Genomic DNA, 21733 nt, shown 5'->3' with positions numbered 1-21733 from the left:
TCCAACTTGTGCCTTTCCCCAGAACGCTTATGGGGTCTTTTTAGGGCAGTGCAAGACTTGTTGAATCAATGGGTGATTGTCCCGGTTCCGACTTCGGAATGTTTCCAGGGGTTTTATTCAAACCTGTCTACAGTCCCCAGAAAGAAGGGCAAGGGGCATCCAATTCTGGACCTCAAGGCCCTAAACTGCTTTGTGCGGGTGCAGAAGTTCCGAATGGAGTCCATTCGCACAGTAGTGGCATCTCTGCATTAGGGGGGTCTTCTTGCTTCTATCGACATCAAGGACGCTTAACTTAACATTCCAATATGTGTTGGTCACCAGCATTTCCTCCACTTTGCTGTGGGAAAGGAGCATTATCAGTTTGTGGCGTTACCCTTTGGTCTCACCTCTGCTCCTCGGGTCTTCACAAAAGTGTTGGCCCCCTGCTAGCATTGTTTCGTCAGCGGGGGATCGCGGTACTGGGGTACCTGGATAATCTTCTGCTGTAAGTCTCCGATTGCTCTGGTGGATATCTTGGAGATTACTCTGTGAACTCTGAGGGAGTTTGGTTGGATTCTGAACCTTCAGAAGTCTGCTCTGGTTCCGTCCACAAATCTGGACTATCTGGGTCTGACTCTGAACTCGGCATTAGCCAGATTGTTCCTTCCTCTGGAAAAACTCAAGAAACAGCAGGAAGCAATTCAACTTCTGTTATCCAGCAGACGGTCATCCTTTCGGACTTACATGTGTTTGCTGGGCCTGATAAAGTCTGCCTTTGAGGCGGTTTCGTCTGCACAGTTACACACGAGATCTCTGCAAAAAGTTTCTGCTCAAATGGGACAAGAATGCGTAGTTTTAAGACAATCTGATCCGGCTGAAACAGGGTACAAGAGGGTCCTTGATCTGGTGGCTTTGTTCTCCGGCACTTCCATTCTCCCCCTGTACTTGACGGTGGTCACCACAGATGTCAGCCTGTCTGGGTGGGGAGGTGTCCTCGGAAAAGATTCTGCTCAGGGGGTCTGGACACTGGAAGAGTCCAGACTGCTGATCAATGTACTGGAGCTCCGAGCGATCAGACTTTGGATCATTAGACAGATCGTCTTCAGGGGTTTCTGGTACGAATTCAATCGGACAATGCCATAGCTGTGGCCTATGTCAATCACCAAGGGGGCACAAGAAGTCTCCTGGCGGCTCGGGAAGTAGCCGGCATTCTAAGGTGGGCAAAACGGTTTAGTTCCAGCCATCTCTGTTGTACACATTCTGGGTGTGGAAAATTGGCAGGTGGATTACCTCAGTCGACAGGCGTTGGACCAGGGGGGATAGTCACTTCATCCGGAGGTGTTTCATCAGTTGTGCCTCCAGTGGGGTACTCCAGAGGTGGACTTGTTGGCCTCTCATCTCAACAGGAAAGTGCAGAGGTTTGTGGCGCGGTCTCAATACCCTCTGACGGACGCCACAGATGCCACATCACCACATGTCAATGAACATCAGAGAAATGGATTTTACGGTAAGGCAAAAATCCAATTTTTGTCACCTACCATCAGGATCTCTATGCTTCCAAGGCAGTATGCACTGAGCAAGAGGTGGAGTTGTATCTGGAGGATATATACCTTCCCTGCCTAACTATCTCCTATAGAGACAAGCTTGACGGTCCTAAAACCCTAGAAGAAATCCAATACGCTGTAAAAACATTACTGTCAGGGAAATCTCCTGGGCCAGATGGGTTCCCGGGGGAATTCTTTAGGTATATGCAGACACCCTCCTTCCATAAGATCAATCACAGAGCCTTGCCATTATCAATGAGAGAAGCGGTAATAGTTGTTCTTCCTAAGCCTGGCAGGGACCCAGATATTTGTTCCACTTATAGACCCATTTGGCTACTTAATGTAGATGCCAAAATCCTGGCAAAGGTCTTGGCCCTGCGCCTTAGTAAGGTTATTACAGCTCTAGTGCATCCAGATCAAACTGGGTAGGGAAACAGACGTCAATATCCATAGGCTACTCACACATGGTAAAGGCGGATGAACACACCCCGGGGGTAGTGGCCTCCTTGGACTCCGAAAAAGCCTTTGGCTCAGTAGAGTGGTCCTACCTCTGGGCTGTCCTTCAATAATTTGGGTTTGGCTCACTATCCCAGTCCTTCCTTCTTGGCTGAGGAACTAGACAGGGCTGTCCTTTGTCTCCTGGTTTATTTGCCCCGACCATGGAGTCTCTGGCCACCAAAATTAGGGCATACAATTTGGTTAGGGGTATTGTGGTGGGAGTAATTGATGAAAAAATATCGCTGTATGCTGATGATGCCCTCCTTTATTTGACAAATGTCACCTCGTTCCTCCCTGTGGCCCTCCAAATTTTTGATATATTTGGCTCCTATTCGGTTATTAAAATCAATTGAGGGAAGTCCTATTTATTCCCACTACACCCAGCTCACCCTAGGCAACCGTCGGGTACCCCGTCTAGTTGGGTGGAGGTGTTCAAATATTTGGGCATAAGAATTGGTGGGGAACAGTCTTCCTATTATGCCCTCAACTTAGAGCCCCTGCTGTGTCGGTTCTCTTAACAATGTATCCCATGGCGTTCTCTGCCACTTACATTCCTTTTGTTGAAAGCGTAAATGCCTAGTTTTATATGGGCGGGAACGACCCAAAGACTATCCCTTTCAACACTACTGTTGCCTCTTGTTATGGGTGGACTATCACTTCCTAATTTCCAGCTATATTACTAGGTGTCGGTCCTGGTTACTGTCAGATGGTGGTTCTTGCAGCCCCTGCTGTGACCCTGGAAGCCACAATCGTGGGCTTGTATTCAACGCTTAGCAACTTAGTTTTCAAAGGTCCTAAAGCTCACACCGAAATGACAACCCTAATGCGTACCACTGTATTGGCTTGGCATAGGGGCTCGGGCTAAATACCATATTTTGGAGTCATTCTCCCCCTCATATTCCCTTGTGGGGATACCCTTCTCTTCCACATATGCATACTCTCCCGGACCCCAGTGTTTGGCATAGTAGGCCTTAAACGTGGTTGTGGAGGGACGCCTGCAGACATTCCCTGAACTCAAGGCAACTTTTCACTTACCTAATTGGATGTTTTCTAGATACTTGCAGCTTATGCACGCCTATGGCAGAAAGTTTCCCTCTGGGATCACATTGGAGTCTGACCCTGTTGAGAAACTGCTGACTTCTGGAGTGTTGGATAAGCCCCTCTCCTCCCTTTACCTGTGCCTATCCGTGGCATATGCTGCCAAGGGGAATTGGCTGTACTCCAGATGGCAAACTGATATACCTGATTTTGAGGAGGATGAGTGGGAAGATGCCTGGGTTCCTATATTACCACTATGGTCTCGGCCAGGGATAAATTCATTCAGCTCAAGTTCCTCCATAGGGTGTACTATATCCCCCAATGCTTAGCAACCATTTGCCTGTCTGTCTCCTCGGAATGCCCAAGATGCCAAACCTGGGGGACTTCCTCGTTCCATATGGTGTGGTCTTGTGCATCCCTGCAGCGGTTTTGGTTGCAATTGGTGTCTCAAAGAATGAAGTAATCAGTGGATAAGTGATTACCTATAGCGCTTGCTTCAAAGTTAAATTAAATAAATTAGCAATATTAATAAAATTCATATAATACCGTGGTATGATGCAAATAGTATGTTGATTTAAAAATAGTATTGCAATAAATAAATATGTGGTAAAGGTGATAGAAATGTATGTCAAATATATAAACCACTAAGTTATAAAACAGTGCCAAAATATATCATTCACATATATAATCCATAAAATTCATGTGCAAAAGACTCTGAAGACGTCTAGCCAATGACGAAACGCGTTAGGTGGAACGCATGTCGTGACGTCACATGAGCGCAGTGGAACGCAAGCCGGAAGTGCCGCTCTCCACCTCGTAGCTCACATATGTGACAGCGTTTTTACCGTTTTTAGCAGAGATTTATATAGAAGGAGAGCTAGGGGCCTGTTTAGATAGAGGGTATAATGGCACCTTCCCCCATATGTACAATATGGAAAGACAAAACGAGGGCAAAGATTGGCCCAGATAATAGGTCAAGCCGTGTCCTCAAAGAGAGGGGGATTTAAATGTGCCTCTATATATCACCAAAATATGCATATATTTGTACAGGATAACAATAACACATATATATTTTAAAAAATTGGAAAATCTTTATTTATACATAGAATAAAAGCAAGTACGTAAGTTCATCTACAATGATTGAGATGGGAGTAACAATATATTGTATAGCATTATAGCATGTGCAGAAAGAATTGCTGGAGCTACGCGTTTCGCATAATGCGCTTCCTCAGGGTCCAGCAAAAAGATGTATTTGAGCAGAAAATCAATTTAAACAATCCTAGATTGAAGAGCACGGTAGATAAGGTGGGTCGTACTTATTTTAATTTAAAAACGGGTAGTGTAGAAAGGGAGCCAGTAAGCCAGGGACTCATTTTAAAGGGTCATATTCATGGTGACCAAAGGGTCACAGAACCAAGTGTAGGGAGTGAATAGAGTGATCCAAATATTAATTGTTAAAGTAAACCCCCTATACCTATATCCACAGGTAGGGGGCAATGGACATGCCCACGTGTATATATAAATAGTCCTTTCAAAGATAAGGGTGAGTATAGTGCACCTCGTGCATAACTAAATAGAGCAGAGTCACCGGGTATACTGGGTATTCGGCTCACTTCATAAGATCAGGTGAATGGAAGCCAAAAATCTCACAAATAGAGGAGCCGTCTGAATACAGACCTGCTAGTGAGCTATAGCAGCTGCTACTCACTTGCAATTTGCTACTCACTTGCAATTGATTTTTATTATCAGATTAGGTTTTCGTAATACCCATAGGTCTCTCCACTTAGCGCGGGAATATACTCTGTATATTTTACCTTCCATTTGCAAGTGGGGTCTGATGTCAACTCGGTGTGTGAGACTTAGCTCTCGGACTGGATCCCAAACTCCAGTTATTGAACATTTTTGCTGACTCTCATATGAGTAGATACATTAGGCTCTTTGTTACACCTCATTTATACACATAGGGATATAGTCCTATGCTGGAAATCCTCTCAGCCCCCATCGGTCACCTCCTGGCTGGCAGCTGTGAACAAGGTGTTACCTCTGTACAAGCTTACCTACCTAAATCGGCAGTGCCCCCAAAAGTTTGATCTGCCTGGATTGATTCTTGGGGCACAGGGGCGGTTTTAAGCGGAGTTCCACTCGTTTTTATGTTTATTAAAAATAACACACACTCACCTGTCCCACGATCAAGCGTTGCGGCCGCCCGAAGCCTTGCTCCTGTCTCTTGCCTCTCCCTAGCAACGGCATCACAAGTGTGAGCACCCAGCTGTGACAGCTTGCGGCTTTAGAGCCAGGTGCGCACTGCGCTTGTGCAAGTCACGCTGCGCCTCCTCAGTGGCCAGGCAATCTTCTGGGACTTGTGACAAGTCCCAGAAGATTGCAGTTAGGGAGGCGTAAAAGAGAACTTCCGCTCTAGTCGCCTAGGCCGCCCAAGCGGAAGCGGGAGCGGATACCTGTCAAAACTAGGTACCCGCTTCCCCCCCCCCCAAAAAAAAAATGACATGCCAAATGTGGCATGTAAGGGGGTGAGGAGTGCTTGAAGCAGAAGTTCTACTTTTGGGTGGGGCTCTGCTTTAATGATGTTGGTCTATCACCCTTTATACAATATCTTTTGTTTTTATTTTTGTGTAGACTTAGGAATTATCCTTCACCTTATTGCCCCCCTCCCCATGTTCTTCCCCCACTACTATAAGATGTACTAACCAGCCGGATATGGAATCCATATTACTGTAATGTTTTAAGGCTTGTGTTCATACTAACTGATGTACCCGTTATGTACTTCTTTGTTATATGTAAAGCTTTGTTCGTGTTTATTTATCTACTACTTTAATAAAAAAATGTATGTTAAAAAAAAATACATACATTTTATATATATATATATATATATATATATATATATATATATATACTTAGTCTACATTAAAGGGGACAGTGTCGATCAGTAGAGTAGTGCACATTGTCAGTAGGGCAGTGAACAGTGTGTGGACAGTGTCAGTAGAGCAGTGGATGATGTCAGTAGGGCATTGGACGGTGTCAGGGGCCCAGGGGAGCACACAGAGGGACCCGGGCAGCAGAAAGAAGGGGAAACTGAGCAGGAGGGGCGATGGAGAGAGGCATTTACTTGAACCATAAATGGCTATGGCTATTATTAAGACTACATGCTGAAACGCGTAAGCCCTGTATTATTTTGTACCATACCTGGATTACCAAATGTAATTATTGTGGAAGATCGAGCAGCCAGCTTTCTTTTATGTACAGATGGGCTGTAATAGCCGTTATCTCTAGCAGTTCTAAAAATAAATAAAAATATTCCCTCCCGAAATGAATCCCCAGTTTGGAGCAATAATGTTGCATCAGAAGGGTATTGGAACTCTCCTAAAGTAAAACACATACGTTCACTTTGAGTTTTACCTTTCCGCTTGTTACAAGCATATACTGTGAGGAACTAAGACATCACAGAAATGAAAAATGCTCTGGGGCTCAAGGGAATTTAGGTAGAAAAAGGCCTGGGGACCTAAAGTGTATGTTTATCCCTACAGAAAAAAATGCAAAGGTGAACTAACACCATACACGGATCAGAACAATGCTCTGTGACAGCACTGACCAATCAGAATTGCTCAAAGCCATCACAGAAGCATGCACAGAGAAGAGCAGGATCGGCTGCGTGGTCAGTTACAGCTAAGCATCACTGAAAGTAAACATAGCAGGATGGGGGGACGGGGACGGGGACGGTGTAGTGTATGGTGTATGTTGTTAGTTTACCTTTGTTTTTTAGATTGTGTCCTATGTTTTGTTTTTATTGTGTGTCAGTTGATTTTCCAGATCTCAGAAGAGCTGCTGTGGAGGTGTATGTGGAGATTAAATTTTTGTTCCCTGACATACTCCACATAAGGGCTTTTTTTTTGTTTCCAGATAATTTTCAGATGCGGACCATCAGGCACTGTTTGTGCATTTCTGTTTATTTTTATCTATTGTGTAAGATGCATAGTCTACTGATGTCATCATTGGGAAACCTGCCAAGAGAAATGCCATTCATTTATTGCTGGGGTGCATATATGTGAACAGGACGTTGTGGCAAGCCTGCTGCAAATGATCAGCCCTGAGTTGCAACAAAAATAGAAACACAGTGATAAAAAGTATTTGGCATACATTGCATTCCCTAAAAATGTCAACAACATTTTTGGGTGTACAGCAAATACCGTGTTCCTCTTCCTCCATTACTGATCCTCCGAACACTATTTTCAGCAAATCCTGGCTGTCAAAATTACAGCTGGGACTTACTTTTGCTTTAGCCTCTGCTGGGTAGAAGTAGTGAGTTTTTTTAAATCATATAAAATGTCTTCCTATTTAATCTGTTATTAATCCTTACTCAACCTTAATCAACCGTAATTGACTCCTTCCTTCCCTCCTACCCTTTTTTTTTTTTAAACATTTTTTTTCTTATATTTTATTCTAAAAAACAAAGTTATTTACAATAATACTAGTGCATTGCAAGTACAATGCGTTTTGGTGTGGCACAATTTTTGAAAAGAGTAAGGCATTTCTTTTATGAATTGCCCCAAACACGTGCCAAATAATGGGATGCCCTAAATGCACATGCTACTTCACACTTGCATGGTGTGGACAAAGCACAAACCTGTAGTTCACAAGGCAGGCTCTATAAAATGTGTGACACAGCAGTACCTACCAACAGGACATAGTGAATATGTGTCACACAATTCAAGGAAGTATATGTCTGGAAATCTTCACAAAGTAAGTTTACAAACTTCAAGAGCATTCCTATTAATAGGAGTGAGCTAGAAATTGAAATCCAGTATGGAAATTAAAGTGTTTGTTATTCCAGAATTTCATATTCCTTAAATGTGTCTGCTGTATCATGTACTTGTATGGAAACGTATCCTGTTCTATTTAGGTATATTGCTTAATTTGTGTGAAATCCCTTGTGTTCTTGCTAGTCCCAATTAAAAACTGACCACACTAAGCAGGAGAGCACAGTGTGGTCAGTTCTCTAGCTATGCTGGAAACTCAGCCTGCTCTCCTCCAAGGATCAGACTTGTCCTGACATGCCCCCCCAGCACAGCCATTCACTGGAGAGTTCAGTGTGCTGCTGCTTCTCCTCCTCCCCCTAGCTCTTATGCAGCTGAGAACAGATATTATGTGATCACTTATTAAAAAGGTATTTACAATGTTTTTTTTATATATATCTATACACAAATATTTTGCCTTTCATTTCAGCTTTAAACTGAATGGTTTGTTTTACAAGGTGAGCGTTTAGAATCAGTATATCAGTATATAGGATTTTAAATTTTGACCGGAGTTATGCATTAACTTTGTGTTTTTCCTCCACAGCTGTATGTATATATATAGCATCTGCCACTATAATTGTTGGAGGAGTGTCAGTGTCCCGTCAGCTACACTGCAAGCTCTTGTACAGCATCATGAGGTGCCCCCTGAGTTTTTTTGAAAGAACACCTAGTGGAAACCTAACCAATCGATTTGCAAAGGAAATGGACACTATAGATAATATCATCCCACATATGTTAATGATGTTTATAATAATCTCACTCACAATATTGGAGATACTACTGGTCATTGCAATAGCCACACCTCTGGCTGCGGTTGCCTTTATTCCTCTGGGTTTACTATACTTTTTCTTACAGGTAATTATTGGTTTGTGTGTGCCACACAGATTTTATTATGTGCACATTAGAAATATATCCAGTATTTCATGACAGGAGTGTTTGGAAAGTTCCTAGTTTTCATTGCAGTGTCTGATGTATGGGTTTGACTCACGTGATTTTAATAGTTGTAGAAGGCAACTGGAGATGTGAATCGAAAAAAAAACAAAAAGAGAGGCTGGGGTGATCTCCTGTAAAAAGTCTGTTTATTCAAGCAACCTTTAAAACCACTTATCATGGTAGTCAGTTGGATGTCTGGTATCTGAGACAAGGCATATAACATCAATATTCGCTGAAAAGCTCACCAATATTTGCCAACAAATCTCTGTCTGCCATATACTAGACACAGATAGTATAAGCCTTTAAGTGTATACCTGCACTATTATCAATGATGTAATCTATTCTATACTTATGGGTGATCCACAGAAAAGCAGATAGTCATGTTAAGAAAATGGATCCATACACAGGGTATACCCCATATGAATTGAAATAAACACTGGATCACGGTTAGTTTCTCATTAGTGCATTCTCTGGAACACATCTTGCTAGATGTATACATGTATGGATCCAAGATCATCACATGACTATCGGGTTTTTTTGTTGGCAAATCTCTTCTGCAAATATCGATATGTCATAGGCCTTGCTTTAGATACCAGATATCTAACCACCCACAATGTTTTAATAAACCATGCAATGTGGTTTTAAAGGGTTTTTTGTAATAAAAATACTTTTTATGGCAGATTAGTTCCAGCCTTTATTCCTCTTTCTGTTTTTAACTTGATCCAATATACTTATTATAATATTATGTTGATACACTATATTACCAAAAGTGTTGAGACGCCTGCCTATACACGCACAAGAACTTTAGTGGCATCCCAGTCTTAGTTTGTAGGGTTCAATATTGAGTTGGCCCACTCTTTGCAGCTATAACAGCGTCAAATCTTCTGGGAAGGCTGTCCACAAGGTTTAGGAGTGTGTCTATGGGAATGTTTGACCATTCCTCCAGAAGTGCATTTGTGAGGTCAAGCACTGATGTTGGAGAGAACACCTGCCCCCTCCTGTTCCTACATGACAGCACACCAGTGCACAAAGCAAGGTCCATAAAGACATGGATGAGCAAAGTTTGGGGGTGAAGGAATTTGACTAGCCTGCACAGAGTCCTGACCTCAACTCGATAGAACACCTTCTCTCCAACATCAGTGCCTGACCTCACAAATGTGCTTCTGGAAAAATGGTCAAACATTTCCATAGACACACTCCTAAACCTTGTAGACAGCCTTCCCAGGAGAGTTGAAGCTGTTATAGCTGCAAAAGGTGGGCCAACTCAATATTAAACCCTACGGACTAAGACTTGGATGCCATTAAAGTTCATGCGCATGGAAAGACAGGTCCCAATACTTTTGGTAATATAGTTTAAATTGTATTGGGTATGGTCTGCAGAAGGCATATGACAGGGTGTTTATTTGAGTTTTTTTGGTATTATTAAAAGGGTTGTAAAGTCAGAAGGTTTTTTATCTTAAAGCATTCTTTGCATTAAGATGAAAAACCTTCTGTGTGTAGCAGCCCCCCTAATACTTAGCTGAGCCCCCTCTCTATCCAGCGATGTCCACTAGGGCCTCATCCGCCCGGGAATCTCCTGATTGGCTGAGAGACAGCAGCGGCACTATTGGCTCTCGCTACTGCCAATCAAACTCAGTAAGCCATTCAGGAGAGAGAGGGATTGGGCTGAATAACAGCTCCGTGTATCCATTCAGACACAGAGCTGCCATTCAGCTCGGCTTGGGTGCCAACATAGCAAGCTGCTTGCTGTGGGGGGCACTCAACAGAAGGGAGGAACCAGGAGCCCCAGCCTGGAACCCGAGAAGAGGAGGATCTGGGCTGCCCTGTGCAAAACTACTGTACAGAGGAGGTAAGTATAACATGTTTGTTATTTTAATAGAAAAAAAGGAGACTTTACAGTTACTTTATTACCAAGAACTCCAGACCTTGAGGAGGGTTGAATAGTTTTCTAGAGGGTGATGTGTGCAGATACAAATAAAAATACTACTCTTGCAGTTACATTTGTGAGCAGTTAGCTGGAACCATGAGGCCACATTTGTGTGTTTTTTAGCATGACATACTGCTCAGTGAGTTGTAAAAACATATCTTAATTGTGTAATACTGGACACAGGCTGGATATTTATAGACTCCATTCCATAGTCCATTCCTATGGTTCCCAACAGAGGTGCAAGACCGGTGGCGAAACGCCAGGATCTGGTCGTAAGTGCGACCTTTGTGACCCTGGTAGTTCTGCCACTAGTGTTTCATTTTTTTTATTTGGCGGGCTTTGATGAGATATCAGGGGTGTAAACAGACCTCTGATATTTCACCTTTGAGACAGAGAAAGGAGATTGAGGACACAGTCCTCAATTTCCTTCTCTGTAGTCTTTATCTACACAGAATTAATGGACAGGGATAGCTCTGTACAGAGCTTCCTGTTCATTCACACACTGATGCATAGTAAACACAGTTTACTACACTTCAGTCATGAATGGACAGAGTCAGTGATCAGTATAAAAAAATTTCATTTCAGAGAAGGAAGGGGGCGGCAATGCTGCAGGGAAGAAGGGGGCCAGGAGACAGTACAGGGGGACTGGAGAGCAGTGCAGAGCACAGAAGTTGCCGGGGAAGATAACAGGGAGGCCTGAAAATAGCAGAGAGGCCCGCGGGCAGCAGAACAAAGCTGGACAGGAGGAGTGGCATATAGAGGAACCAATGACATGGATGTTCCTCCAGCAGCTGCTGAATGCCTTCAGGAGGGAAAGGAGGAGAAGCAGGCATTCAGCAGGTGCAGGAGGAACATGGAAAACATTGGTTCCTTTATATGTCGTCCCTCCTGTCCAGGTGTAGAGAGGAGCCTTACTCCTGGTTCCTAGACCCTTAAGATCCCTCCAGGGGAATCACCACTGTGACGGGTGGAGTGTGAACCTGTATAGGGACCAGCAACATGGAAAGGTTAGAAGGTCTGTCTTGTTATGAGGTCTAAACTGTAGCTTTACAGAAAGCATGAGATTGAATAGCCCCATTTTTTGCAGTGCAGTGCTATCATTGTCTAGAACTCAAATGTGCCAAGCTTCTTCTCCACCCCCCTTCTCTGTTTGAGTCCAATGTGGATCTACCTGCTCTAAAAGCAGTAGAAAGACAAGAGAAAAACCAGACCTGGAAAAGGTGCTAGAGGAGACCGTGGATGTTTTCTCACCCCCATACCCCATACACCTGATGCAATGGGGTTGATTTACTAAAACTGGAGAGTGTAAAATCCAGTACAGCTGTGCATTATAGCCAATCAGCCTCTTAACTTCAGCTTCTTAATTAAGCTTTGACAAAATTCCTGGTAGCTGAATGCAGAGCTGCACCAGATTTTGCACTCTAAAGTTTTAGTAAATCAACCTCTTTATGCTACTGTATATACTCACTAATGTAGACATGCTCACTTCTGCTGTATGCAAAATCTTTGACATCTTCAATCTCCCCTGTAGGAAATGAGGAACTTAGGATGTGGTCATCTTGGTCTCCAGGTTCAACAAAAAGGTTACCCCTGTTTGGGGCCAGAACTAAGGATCCTCTAGCACTGGGATCAGATTCTTTGCCAATTCCCTGGACTAAATTCAGGCTAACATATGCTTCCCTCCAGTACAGATTTCCCCTCATCTGCTCCACAAAATAAAGGAAGGGAAAAAATCAGTGATTCTCACCCCACCAAACTAGCTCATAAGAACACGCACATACTCAAGTCAGCTGTCTCTTTGTTCCATTCTATTTCTCAGTCACCAGCTTTAATGGCTTGGCTTTTGAAACTCTGGTCGTGAAGAGCAGGGGTATCCATACCTGAAAATCATTTTTCATTTGGTGTGAACACAAGCTTTCCAACCCCAGAGATTACTTTGCAACTCACATTCTGGCTTTCCAACAATTGGGATCGGACCAGAATGTGGCCTTAAATACTTATAAGGGACAGGTTTTAGCCTTATCCATTCTATTCTTGAAACCTTTTGCTTCATATTCTCTTGTTAGAATCTTTATTCAAAGTGTCTCACAGATAAGACCCCCCATAACATAACCCTGTGCTTTCTTAGGATCTCAACTTGGCTCTCTGCCCTGCAGAAATGCACTAGGAGACTTCTGTAAAGTGGCCTTTTGGGGACTATTACATCTATGAGATGTCAGCAGCTTTCTCTTATAAAGAGCCTTTCCTGATTCTTGTCAAGGATAAGTGGTTTTGTTTCCAGGCCCCACTTTTCCACCCAAGGCACCTGGTTTTTGGTTCATACTTTTTAAAAGTTTTACCAGGTTGATGTCCAGGCTTCTGCAGAAGCAGTCTTCCTCCAAAAGGTTTTTTCAGCTGCAACCCTTGTTTCTTTGAACTATGGGGACTGTTAGCACTGTTTTGTTTCCCTTGTTATTGCCCACCCCTCTGTTTTATTGATTGGGGAAATCCCAGGTCTATGAATATGCAACCTGAAGGCTCATTGAGCAGCCTGCAGTTATAGGGGTACGCCAAGGGACATGACCTGCAAAGCTTTTGCCATTGTCCACTTATCTGAAGGTAGCGCCCCCAAAAAACCTAGAGTCTATTAATATCCAGCCTGTGTCCTGTACTGTACTTCAAGATATGGAATTCACATGTAAGTCAAAATTGATTTTTTTTAGGATCACTATACACTATAGGTTTCTGCAGACTGGATGATTAATGCATGTTTTTATACTAAGCTTGCCACAAAAGTGTAGAGAAATAAACTGCTTACATTTTACTTGAGAAATAGGTGTTTATTTGAGAAATTAGGGGCTACTATTTACACATAAATATCCAGTGGAATTTACTTTTTTCCAAACTTGGTGTATTTCTTAGGTTGTGCTGAGTAACTTCGGGCCTGTGATAGTAGGTAATGACGATATTCCAAAGAAAGTCACTTAAACAGATTCTAAACCTAAAAGACCCAAAATTATGGTGTCACCTAGTGTAGCTTTACGTCCATACAAATTTTAACATAAGCTCCTTTATGTATAAAGTGGTGCACATGATTGAAGAACTTTAGCAGTGCAGTGAAGGTCATGGTGTTCAGAAGAGTTTGTGAGGATTCACTTTTCGTTTCAAACAATGTACAATATAATGGAAAGAGCCCATACTGATCAATTCGATTTTTCCTGTTTAAGAAAACTATGGACAGTGAAAATGACTAGCTGCTGTGGATGACTTTATCTTGCTCTCTAAATAAATAAAAAGATTTGTGCTGCACTATTTTTTTCTCTTTTGTTTATTGACGGACACAGCTCCTGGTATTTATAATCATTGGGTTGTACTGCCCCATACAGGAGGCTGTGGCCCACCATATGTACACTCTGACTGGTTCGGCAATAAGGCCGTTATTCATCATTGCACTAGTGTCTCAAACTCTGACTGATTGGGCTAAGCTCTTACACCGTGACCTGGAGGGGGAACAGCTCTCCCCTGCCTTTGCCGAGCTGGCGGACCAGCTGGTCCAGGGGCTGCAGTTTATCTGTGATGCCTCTTTGGATGCGGCTCCCCTGACGGCTCGCCTCTCTGTTTTGGCAGGGGTCCTTGGACGTTTCTTTTGGCTCAAGTGCTGGTCTGCTGATCAGATTTAAAAAAAGGCCTTGACTGATCTTCCTTTCCAAAGAGATCGCCTGTTTGGAACTATCCTGGATGACATCAATAAAGGTCTCACAATGGGGGAAGAGTACTTTTCTTCTGCAGGCTACTAAGGGCAAGGAACCTCGTCATAGACGTGGGCCTTCCTTCTCAGCTCATAAAAAGTTTTTTCGGCCCTCAGGGTCGAGTGACAAGGGCTCAAAGCCTTTCAGGGCCTCTTCAGGGGGATTCAAACGAACCTGGTCTGCAAGCCAAGAACGGGTTTCTCCAGACCGGTGGACAAGGCTCCTTCAGCATGAAGGGGCGCCCTCACCCATATAGGGGTGGGGGGAAGTTTTTGCTTGTTTCTGGACCCGTGGACTTCCCTAGTGCAAGACAAGTGGGTCCACAAAGTCATTTGGTCCGGCTACAAGATTGAGTTTCGCTCTTGTCCCCCGGCAACATTTTTTCCTTCCAACTTGCACCTGTCCCCAGATGGCTTACAGGGCCTGTTTGGGGCGGTACAAGACCTGTTCCTTCAAGGGCTGATTGTCCTGGTACCGACTTCGGAATGTTTGAGGGGTTTTTATACAAACTTGTTTACAGTCCCCGGGAAGGAAGGCAAAGTGCATCCAATCCTGGACCTCAAGGCGCTAAACTGCTTTGTGCGGGTACAGAAGTTCAGAATGGAGTCAATTCGAACAGTGGTGGCATTCCTGCATCAGGGGGATTACCTCGCCTCTATCGATATCAAGGATGCCTACCTTCACATTCCAATATGTGCCAGTTACCAGCTTTTTCTCCGCTTTGCTGTGGGAGAGGAGCATTATCAGATTGTGGCGTCACTCTTTAGTCTCACCTCTGCTCCTCGGGTCTTCACAAAAGTCTTAACCCAGGTGTTAGCCTTGCTACACCAACAGGAGATTGCGGTACTGGGCTACTTGGACGATCTTCATCTGAGAGCGGAGTCTCCCTCTGCTCTGGTGGACAACCTGGAGATCACAATACAAACTCTGCGGGTGTTCGGCTGGATTCTGAACTTTCAGAAGTCTGCTCTGGTTCCGTCCACGAAGCTGGGCTATCTAGGCCTGACCCTGGACTCGGGCCTTAGCCAGAGGGCTCCTTCCTCTGGACAAACTCCAGAAATTGCAGGCTGAAATTCGTCTCCTGCTGTCCAACAGATGGTGCCCCTCTGAACTTGCATGCAGGTGCTAGGCCTGATGGTATCTGCCTTTTGGGCGGTTCCGTTTGCACAGTTCCATATGAGGTCCCTGCAAAAAGAGAATCAGACCAAACGGGACAAAACTCCCCAGTCTCTGGAATATCAAATCCAGCTGAGTTGGGAAACGAGGGAGTCCTTGATATGGTGGCTTCGTTCTCTGGCGCTTCGGCTGGGAAAATCCTTCCTCCCCTTGTATTGGGCAGTGGTCACCACAGATGCCAGCCTGTCTGGCTGGGGAGTTGTCCTCGGCAAGCATTCTGTTTAAGGGGATCTGGACGCTAGGAGAGTCCAAACTACCGATCAATGTCTTGGAACTCCAAGCGATCAGACTGTGTCTGGGTCATTGGACAGATTGTCTTCACGGTTGCCCAGTGTGCATTCAATCAGACAATGCCATGGCCGTAGCTTATGTCACTCACCAAGGGAACACGAAGTGTCCTGGTGGCTCTGGAGGTAGCAGGCATTCTAAGGTGGGCAGAACGGTTCGTTCCAGCCCTCTCCGCCGTACACATTCCCGGGCGTGGAAAATTCGCAGGCAGATTATTTCAGTCGGCAGGAGTTGGACCACGTGGAGTGGTCCCTTCATCCGGAGGTGTTTCATCAGCTGTGTCTCCAGTGGGGCACTCCCGAGGTGGATCTGTAGGCGTCTCGGCTCAACAGAAAGGTGCAGAGGTTTGTGGCTTAGTCAAGGGATCCTCTGGCGGACGTCACAGATGCGCTGGTGGCCCTATGGGGTCAGTATCAGCTGATTTACACCTTCCCTCCTCCCAAGCTTCTCCCCAGACTTCTATGCAGGATTGAGGCAGAAGGGATTCCGGTCATCTTAGTGGCTCTAGATTGACCTTGCTGGCCTTGGTACGCCGATCTGGCGCAGCTGGTCACCCACTTTTCCTTTGAAGCTTCCTCTAAGGGAGGATCTTCTGTCCCAAGGACCGATCTTCCATCCTGCTTTACAGTCGCTGGCTTTGACAGCTTGGCTGTTGAATGCCAGGTGCTGAAGGATTGGGGTTTATCGGAGTCAGTGATTTCTACTCTGTTGAAAGCTAGGAAATCTACTTCTAGGAAGTTCTACCATCGTACGTGGAAGACGTACATTGTGTGGTGTGAGTTTCTTAGGGTTCCTCCTTGCTCCTTCTCGGTGGCCCGGATCTTAACCTTTCTTCAACAGAGGGGTTGAACAGAAATTGGCCTTGATTACCATCAAGGGCCAGGTGTTGGATTTGGTGGTCTTCTTCTAACGACCTTTGCCCACACACTCCCTGGTGGGTACCTTTCTTCAGGGTGTCCGACATTTGGTTTCTCCACTGCGGGCTCTTTCAGCTCTGCAAAAGCCTCCTTTTGAAAATATTCTGGAGATTCCCCTCCTTACGTTGTCTCAGAAGGTGGCTTTTTTAGTGGCTACCACTTCTGCGTGCAGGGTGTCGGAACTGGCAGCGTTATCCTGTTGTTCACCTCATCTGGTGATTTACAGGAATAAGATGGTTCTTCTCCCCTGTCCGTCGCCTAGCATGCCTTGGATGTGGTCCGGGCACTTAGGGTGTACCTGGCAGCTACAGAGTCTTTCAGGAAGTCAGACTCTCTATTTGTGCTCAAGGATGGACCTCAAAAAGGGTTGTCCACTTCCTCTGTGACCATTTCCAGATGGATCAGACAGACAGTGATTGAGGCCTATTCCATCAGGGGCCAGATTCCTCGTTTCCCTGTTATGGCGCACTCTACTAGGGAGCTTAGTGCCTCCTGGGCCTTCCCTCATCAGGCCTCAGCGACGCAGGTTTGCAAGGTGGCCACCTGGTCGTCGGTGCACACTTTTACAAAGTTTTTTAAAGTGGATGCATCAGGAGAGCTTTCTTTGACCGCAAGGTTTTGCAGGCTGCTGTTTAAGAGGACCTGATCCTCTTTTAGGGTGTATTGTTTTTTTTCAGGTGTGCTCCAGTTGTTTGGTTGAGCCCCTGTTGCCTGGTTGGCTAATGTTTGGTCTTGAGAATTTTTTGGTTGTTCCCAACCCTCATGTTTAACACTGCTTTGGGACGTCCCAATGGTTATGAATACCCAGAGCTATGTCCGCCAATGAAAGAAAAAGAAAATTCGATTTTTGACTTACTGTAAAATCCTTTTCTCTGATGTCCATTGAGGGACACAGCACCCACCCCTCTGTGGAGTTATTCTTCTCCTGACACTGCTTTTTACAAAACTGAGTGGCTATAGCAGATAGAGGGAGTATACTCCCTGGGATTGCCCATGGATGTAGCCAGAATTTGTTCCTGCCTAGGATCCTACTCCTGTAGGGGGCAGTATAACCCAATGGTTATGAATACCAGGAGTGTCCGACAATGAACATCAGAGAAATGGATTTTACAGTAAGTCAAAAATACTATTTTTTCAGTACTTGTTTTCAAACAATAACATTGTGCTAATTTACACAGGCAATGACACCCACACTGCGTCAATATGACTTTTTTTTTTTTTTGGCCACTGCATCCGATACAAGCTGTGTGCAGACAGCCTATGGAAGTGAATGCAAACCCAATGTCTCCATGGACACAGCCACATGTAAAAATTTGACAGGCATGTAGGAGCAGGCAGGCAGTTTGCATTTAGGGCTGTGCACCTGCTTCTGCGCGTCTGACGAAATTTGCATACAGCTGTTAGTGTAGTTGCTGCATTTGCTTTTTCTTCCAAAGGATGCCTGCACACAGCTCAAGGTGGAGGCGCGAGCATCAATGCCTGTTTCACACAGTATGGATACCAGCTCTTGTGTGAATGAAGCCTAACCAAGTCACTCAAAAATATCACTTTATATTTTTCTACAGAGATTTTATGTTGCCAGTTCTCGGCAGCTGAAACGCCTGGATTCAGTGAGCAAATCTCCTTTGTACACCCACTTTAATGAAACCCTGCAAGGCGTAAATGTCATACGAGCCTTTAAGGAACAGGACCGTTTTATTCAAGAGAACAATTTACGTCTTAATACCAACCAGCAGTTCTACTTCTCCAGCTTTGTAGCAAACAGGTAACTGAAAGATAGAACTGGTAAGCGCATAGAACATTCAAAATAGGGTGATTATTATTAATAAAGGAGATCCTATGGTCACAACTAGGGATGATCGAACGGTTCGGGTCGACCATTGGTTCGACCCAAACATTGGCTGTTCGAGGTTCGGCCGAATTTAGAACTTTTTGCTGAAAAAGTTCGGAATTCGGCAACCAGAACCAACCAAAATGCAATGGGACAGGAAATGGGCTTTAAAAGCCCATGATTGGACCAGAACCATTAGCCAATTGAGGGGGCAGGAGAATGCTAGGAATGTGATTGGAGTGACTAGGGGGTCCCTAGACCAATCATTAGTGAATACGCCCCCCAGTATATAAGATAGCCCCGGCAAATTCCTAGCATTGTAATACAGGGACATGGAAGACAGTGGAAACAGTTCTGTTAATTTTACTTTAAAAGTGTCATTTAGCATTTATTAGTGTGAGGAAAGGGATATCTAGTGTAGTTAGGGTGCTCTTTTACACTTTAGTTAGGTGCAAAAATTTAGCTTCTGTAGGGAAAGTGTTAAGTGTAAGGGGACCGTAGTGTAGTGTAGGGTTAACTGACACTGACTGCTATGGCAGGGTGACCAAACCCTTCCATATCAGGGTGACCGCTATAGAGAAAAGATAGTTTCTCTTAAGTCACATTCGGTGCAGGAATATGGCTTCTCACCGGTCAGCTTGCTTTTTGGCTGCAGGCATTTATAGGGGTTTTTTGAGCACATGTTTGGAATCAGGCATGACATCTGAACATGTGTATAGGGGGTATATATACACACCCATGTATGTATATATACACCTGCACATATATAGGTGTGAAAGGAGCAGAAAACACTACTTGCGCTAATGAAATAATTAACACCAATATAGTTACGCTCCTATCACACCTATATTATGTGTATGTGTAAAATACATATAAGTGTGTGTGTGTATATATATACCCCTATACACAAGTTCAGATGTTTTGCCTGCCTCCAAAAACCCCCAAAAAATGCCTGCAACAACACACCTGGGCGTTTTTTTTTTTTTTTTGGCGCTAGCGTTTTTTTGGGCATTTTTTTGAGTTCTTTGGAGGCAGGCAAAACATCTGAACTTCTGTATACGGGTATATATACACATATACTTATATGTATATATACACCTAGACATATATAGGTGTGATAGTAGCAGAAATATATGCTTGCTCTAATGAAAAAATTAACACTAATATGGTTACGCTCCTATAACACCTATATATGTGTAAAATACATATAAGTATGTGTGTATATATACCACTATACACAAGTTCAGATGTTTTGCCTGCCTCCAAAAACCCCCAAAAAATGCCTGCAACAACACACCTGGGCGTTTTTTTTTTTTGGCGCTAGCGTCTTTTTGGGGATCTTTGGAGGCAGGCAAAACATCTGAACTTGTGTATAGTGGTATATATACACACATACTTATATGTATTTTACACTTACACATATATAGGTGTTATAGGAGCGTAACCATATTAGTGTTAATTATTTCATTAGCGCAAGCATAAATTTCTGCTACTATCACACCTATATATGTCTAGGTGTATATATACATATAAGTATGTGTGTGTATATATACCCGTATACACAAGTTCAGATGTTTTGCCTGCCTCAAAAGACCCCAAAAAATACCCAAAAAAAACGCTTGCTACTAAACCGGCAAGGTGTGAAAAGAGAGAAGCCACTATCCTGTTCTATAAGTGACCTTATACAAACAATCTTTTTTTATGGTTCTGGACATGCTACAGAGCTGAAACTTCACAGGTACACTTTTTAGACCCCCCAGATACTAAATCCAAAGAAATTTTTTCTCAATAATTGGCTCTCTATCAAAAATGAGAATTTGTAAGAACTTTTTTGTGTGTGATTAATAGTCCCTGGGGTATGACCCAGAACCCTAGGCACTTTTTAGGGGCATTTATTGGGTTTTAGGGCTTCAAAATGGTGTTTTTTGATTACCGAAGTTCGGGTCCAATTGATTTCAATGGGGTTCTGAAATCCGGGCCGAACTTTCGGGAAGTTCGCATGTTCTGGCCGAACCGAACTTTTGAAAAGTTTGATCATCCCTAGTCACAACGCACACTTTCATTTTATAACATCAACATTGTAATAGCAATATACAGTAAACAATAGCTACATTTCACAGTCCAATATAAGCTTATTTGAAAAATCTCCTTTCATGTTGTGAGTGCTTCCCATCTGCTGACCATCCCTTTCCACAACTTCCTGGATTCCCTGCATGCTTTGCAGCTTCTACTCTGCATCACTACATATTCCATGGATCCTTACTGCCTAAAATCAGTTATTCCTATAAAGACTCCACCTCCTGAAAGTCCTTCTTAACACTTCTGGAGTTCAGAAGGCAGGCTCTGTGACATGTGTGACACCGCAGTGCCTTCTTACAGGGAAGAGTGAATACATGTCACAGTACGGTATTTAAGAAAGTAGATGTTTGTGGATCTTCACACACAAGTAAGATTACTAACTTGTCGATCATTCAGCTTAACAGGAGTAGGCTAGAAATATAATGTGGAAATTAATATATGATTTAAATTTTGACAATAGATACACTTTAGGAGCAGTATTGTAAGTGGTTGGTAGAACTGGATGGATTTGTGTCTTTTTTTCAACCAGATTAACTATGTAAAGAAAGTCCACTTTTTAGACCAACAGGGTAACAATTGTTTTTTCTATGATCATGTATATTACCATATATTACTGTATATTCAAACACAAATTTTAATAGTCTAGCTGCAATAGACTTTATTAAGAGGGTACTGAAATTCTTACTTTTTATGAGAAAATAGTTCCATGGACACCTTCTAGTGATGTGGCCTGTAAACAGTTACGAGGCACTGGCCGAATAAATTCTGCTGGAAGGTTGCTCTTCCAGCCAAGCCTTTTATTGGACATATATTTCTCACCCACTCTGTGCTACAGTTAACTTCCCTGTTTGAGTGATGACTCACCCCAAAAATATGTGAATAAATATAGAACCAATAAATGTATTATTTGTTTTAAAAAAATCCAAAGAATAGCCACTGTGCTAAAACAACCCTTATCAAATGTTAAAATAATGAAGAAAATCCTTC

At 43.6% G+C, this 21733-nt stretch overlaps 1 protein-coding gene across 1 annotated transcript in view; it reads left to right on the top strand.

Annotated features, from left to right (window-relative positions):
- LOC309557354 (multidrug resistance-associated protein 1-like) overlaps positions 1–21733 on the top strand; it is a 330716-nt gene that overhangs the window by 253803 nt on the left and 55180 nt on the right. The window contains exons 24-25 of the mRNA XM_082260034.1: positions 8412–8722; positions 18402–18601. Of these exons, the coding sequence (XP_082116160.1) occupies positions 8412–8722; positions 18402–18601 (511 nt within the window). The remainder of the gene's footprint in view (positions 1–8411; positions 8723–18401; positions 18602–21733) is intronic.

The sequence above is a fragment of the Pelophylax lessonae genome, assembly GCF_965119305.1.
Source record: "Pelophylax lessonae genome assembly, chromosome: 6".
NCBI classification, from domain to species: Eukaryota; Metazoa; Chordata; class Amphibia; order Anura; family Ranidae; genus Pelophylax; species Pelophylax lessonae.
The sequence above is the reverse complement of the archived record's forward strand: the minus strand, read 5'-3'. Positions and strand labels throughout refer to the sequence as shown.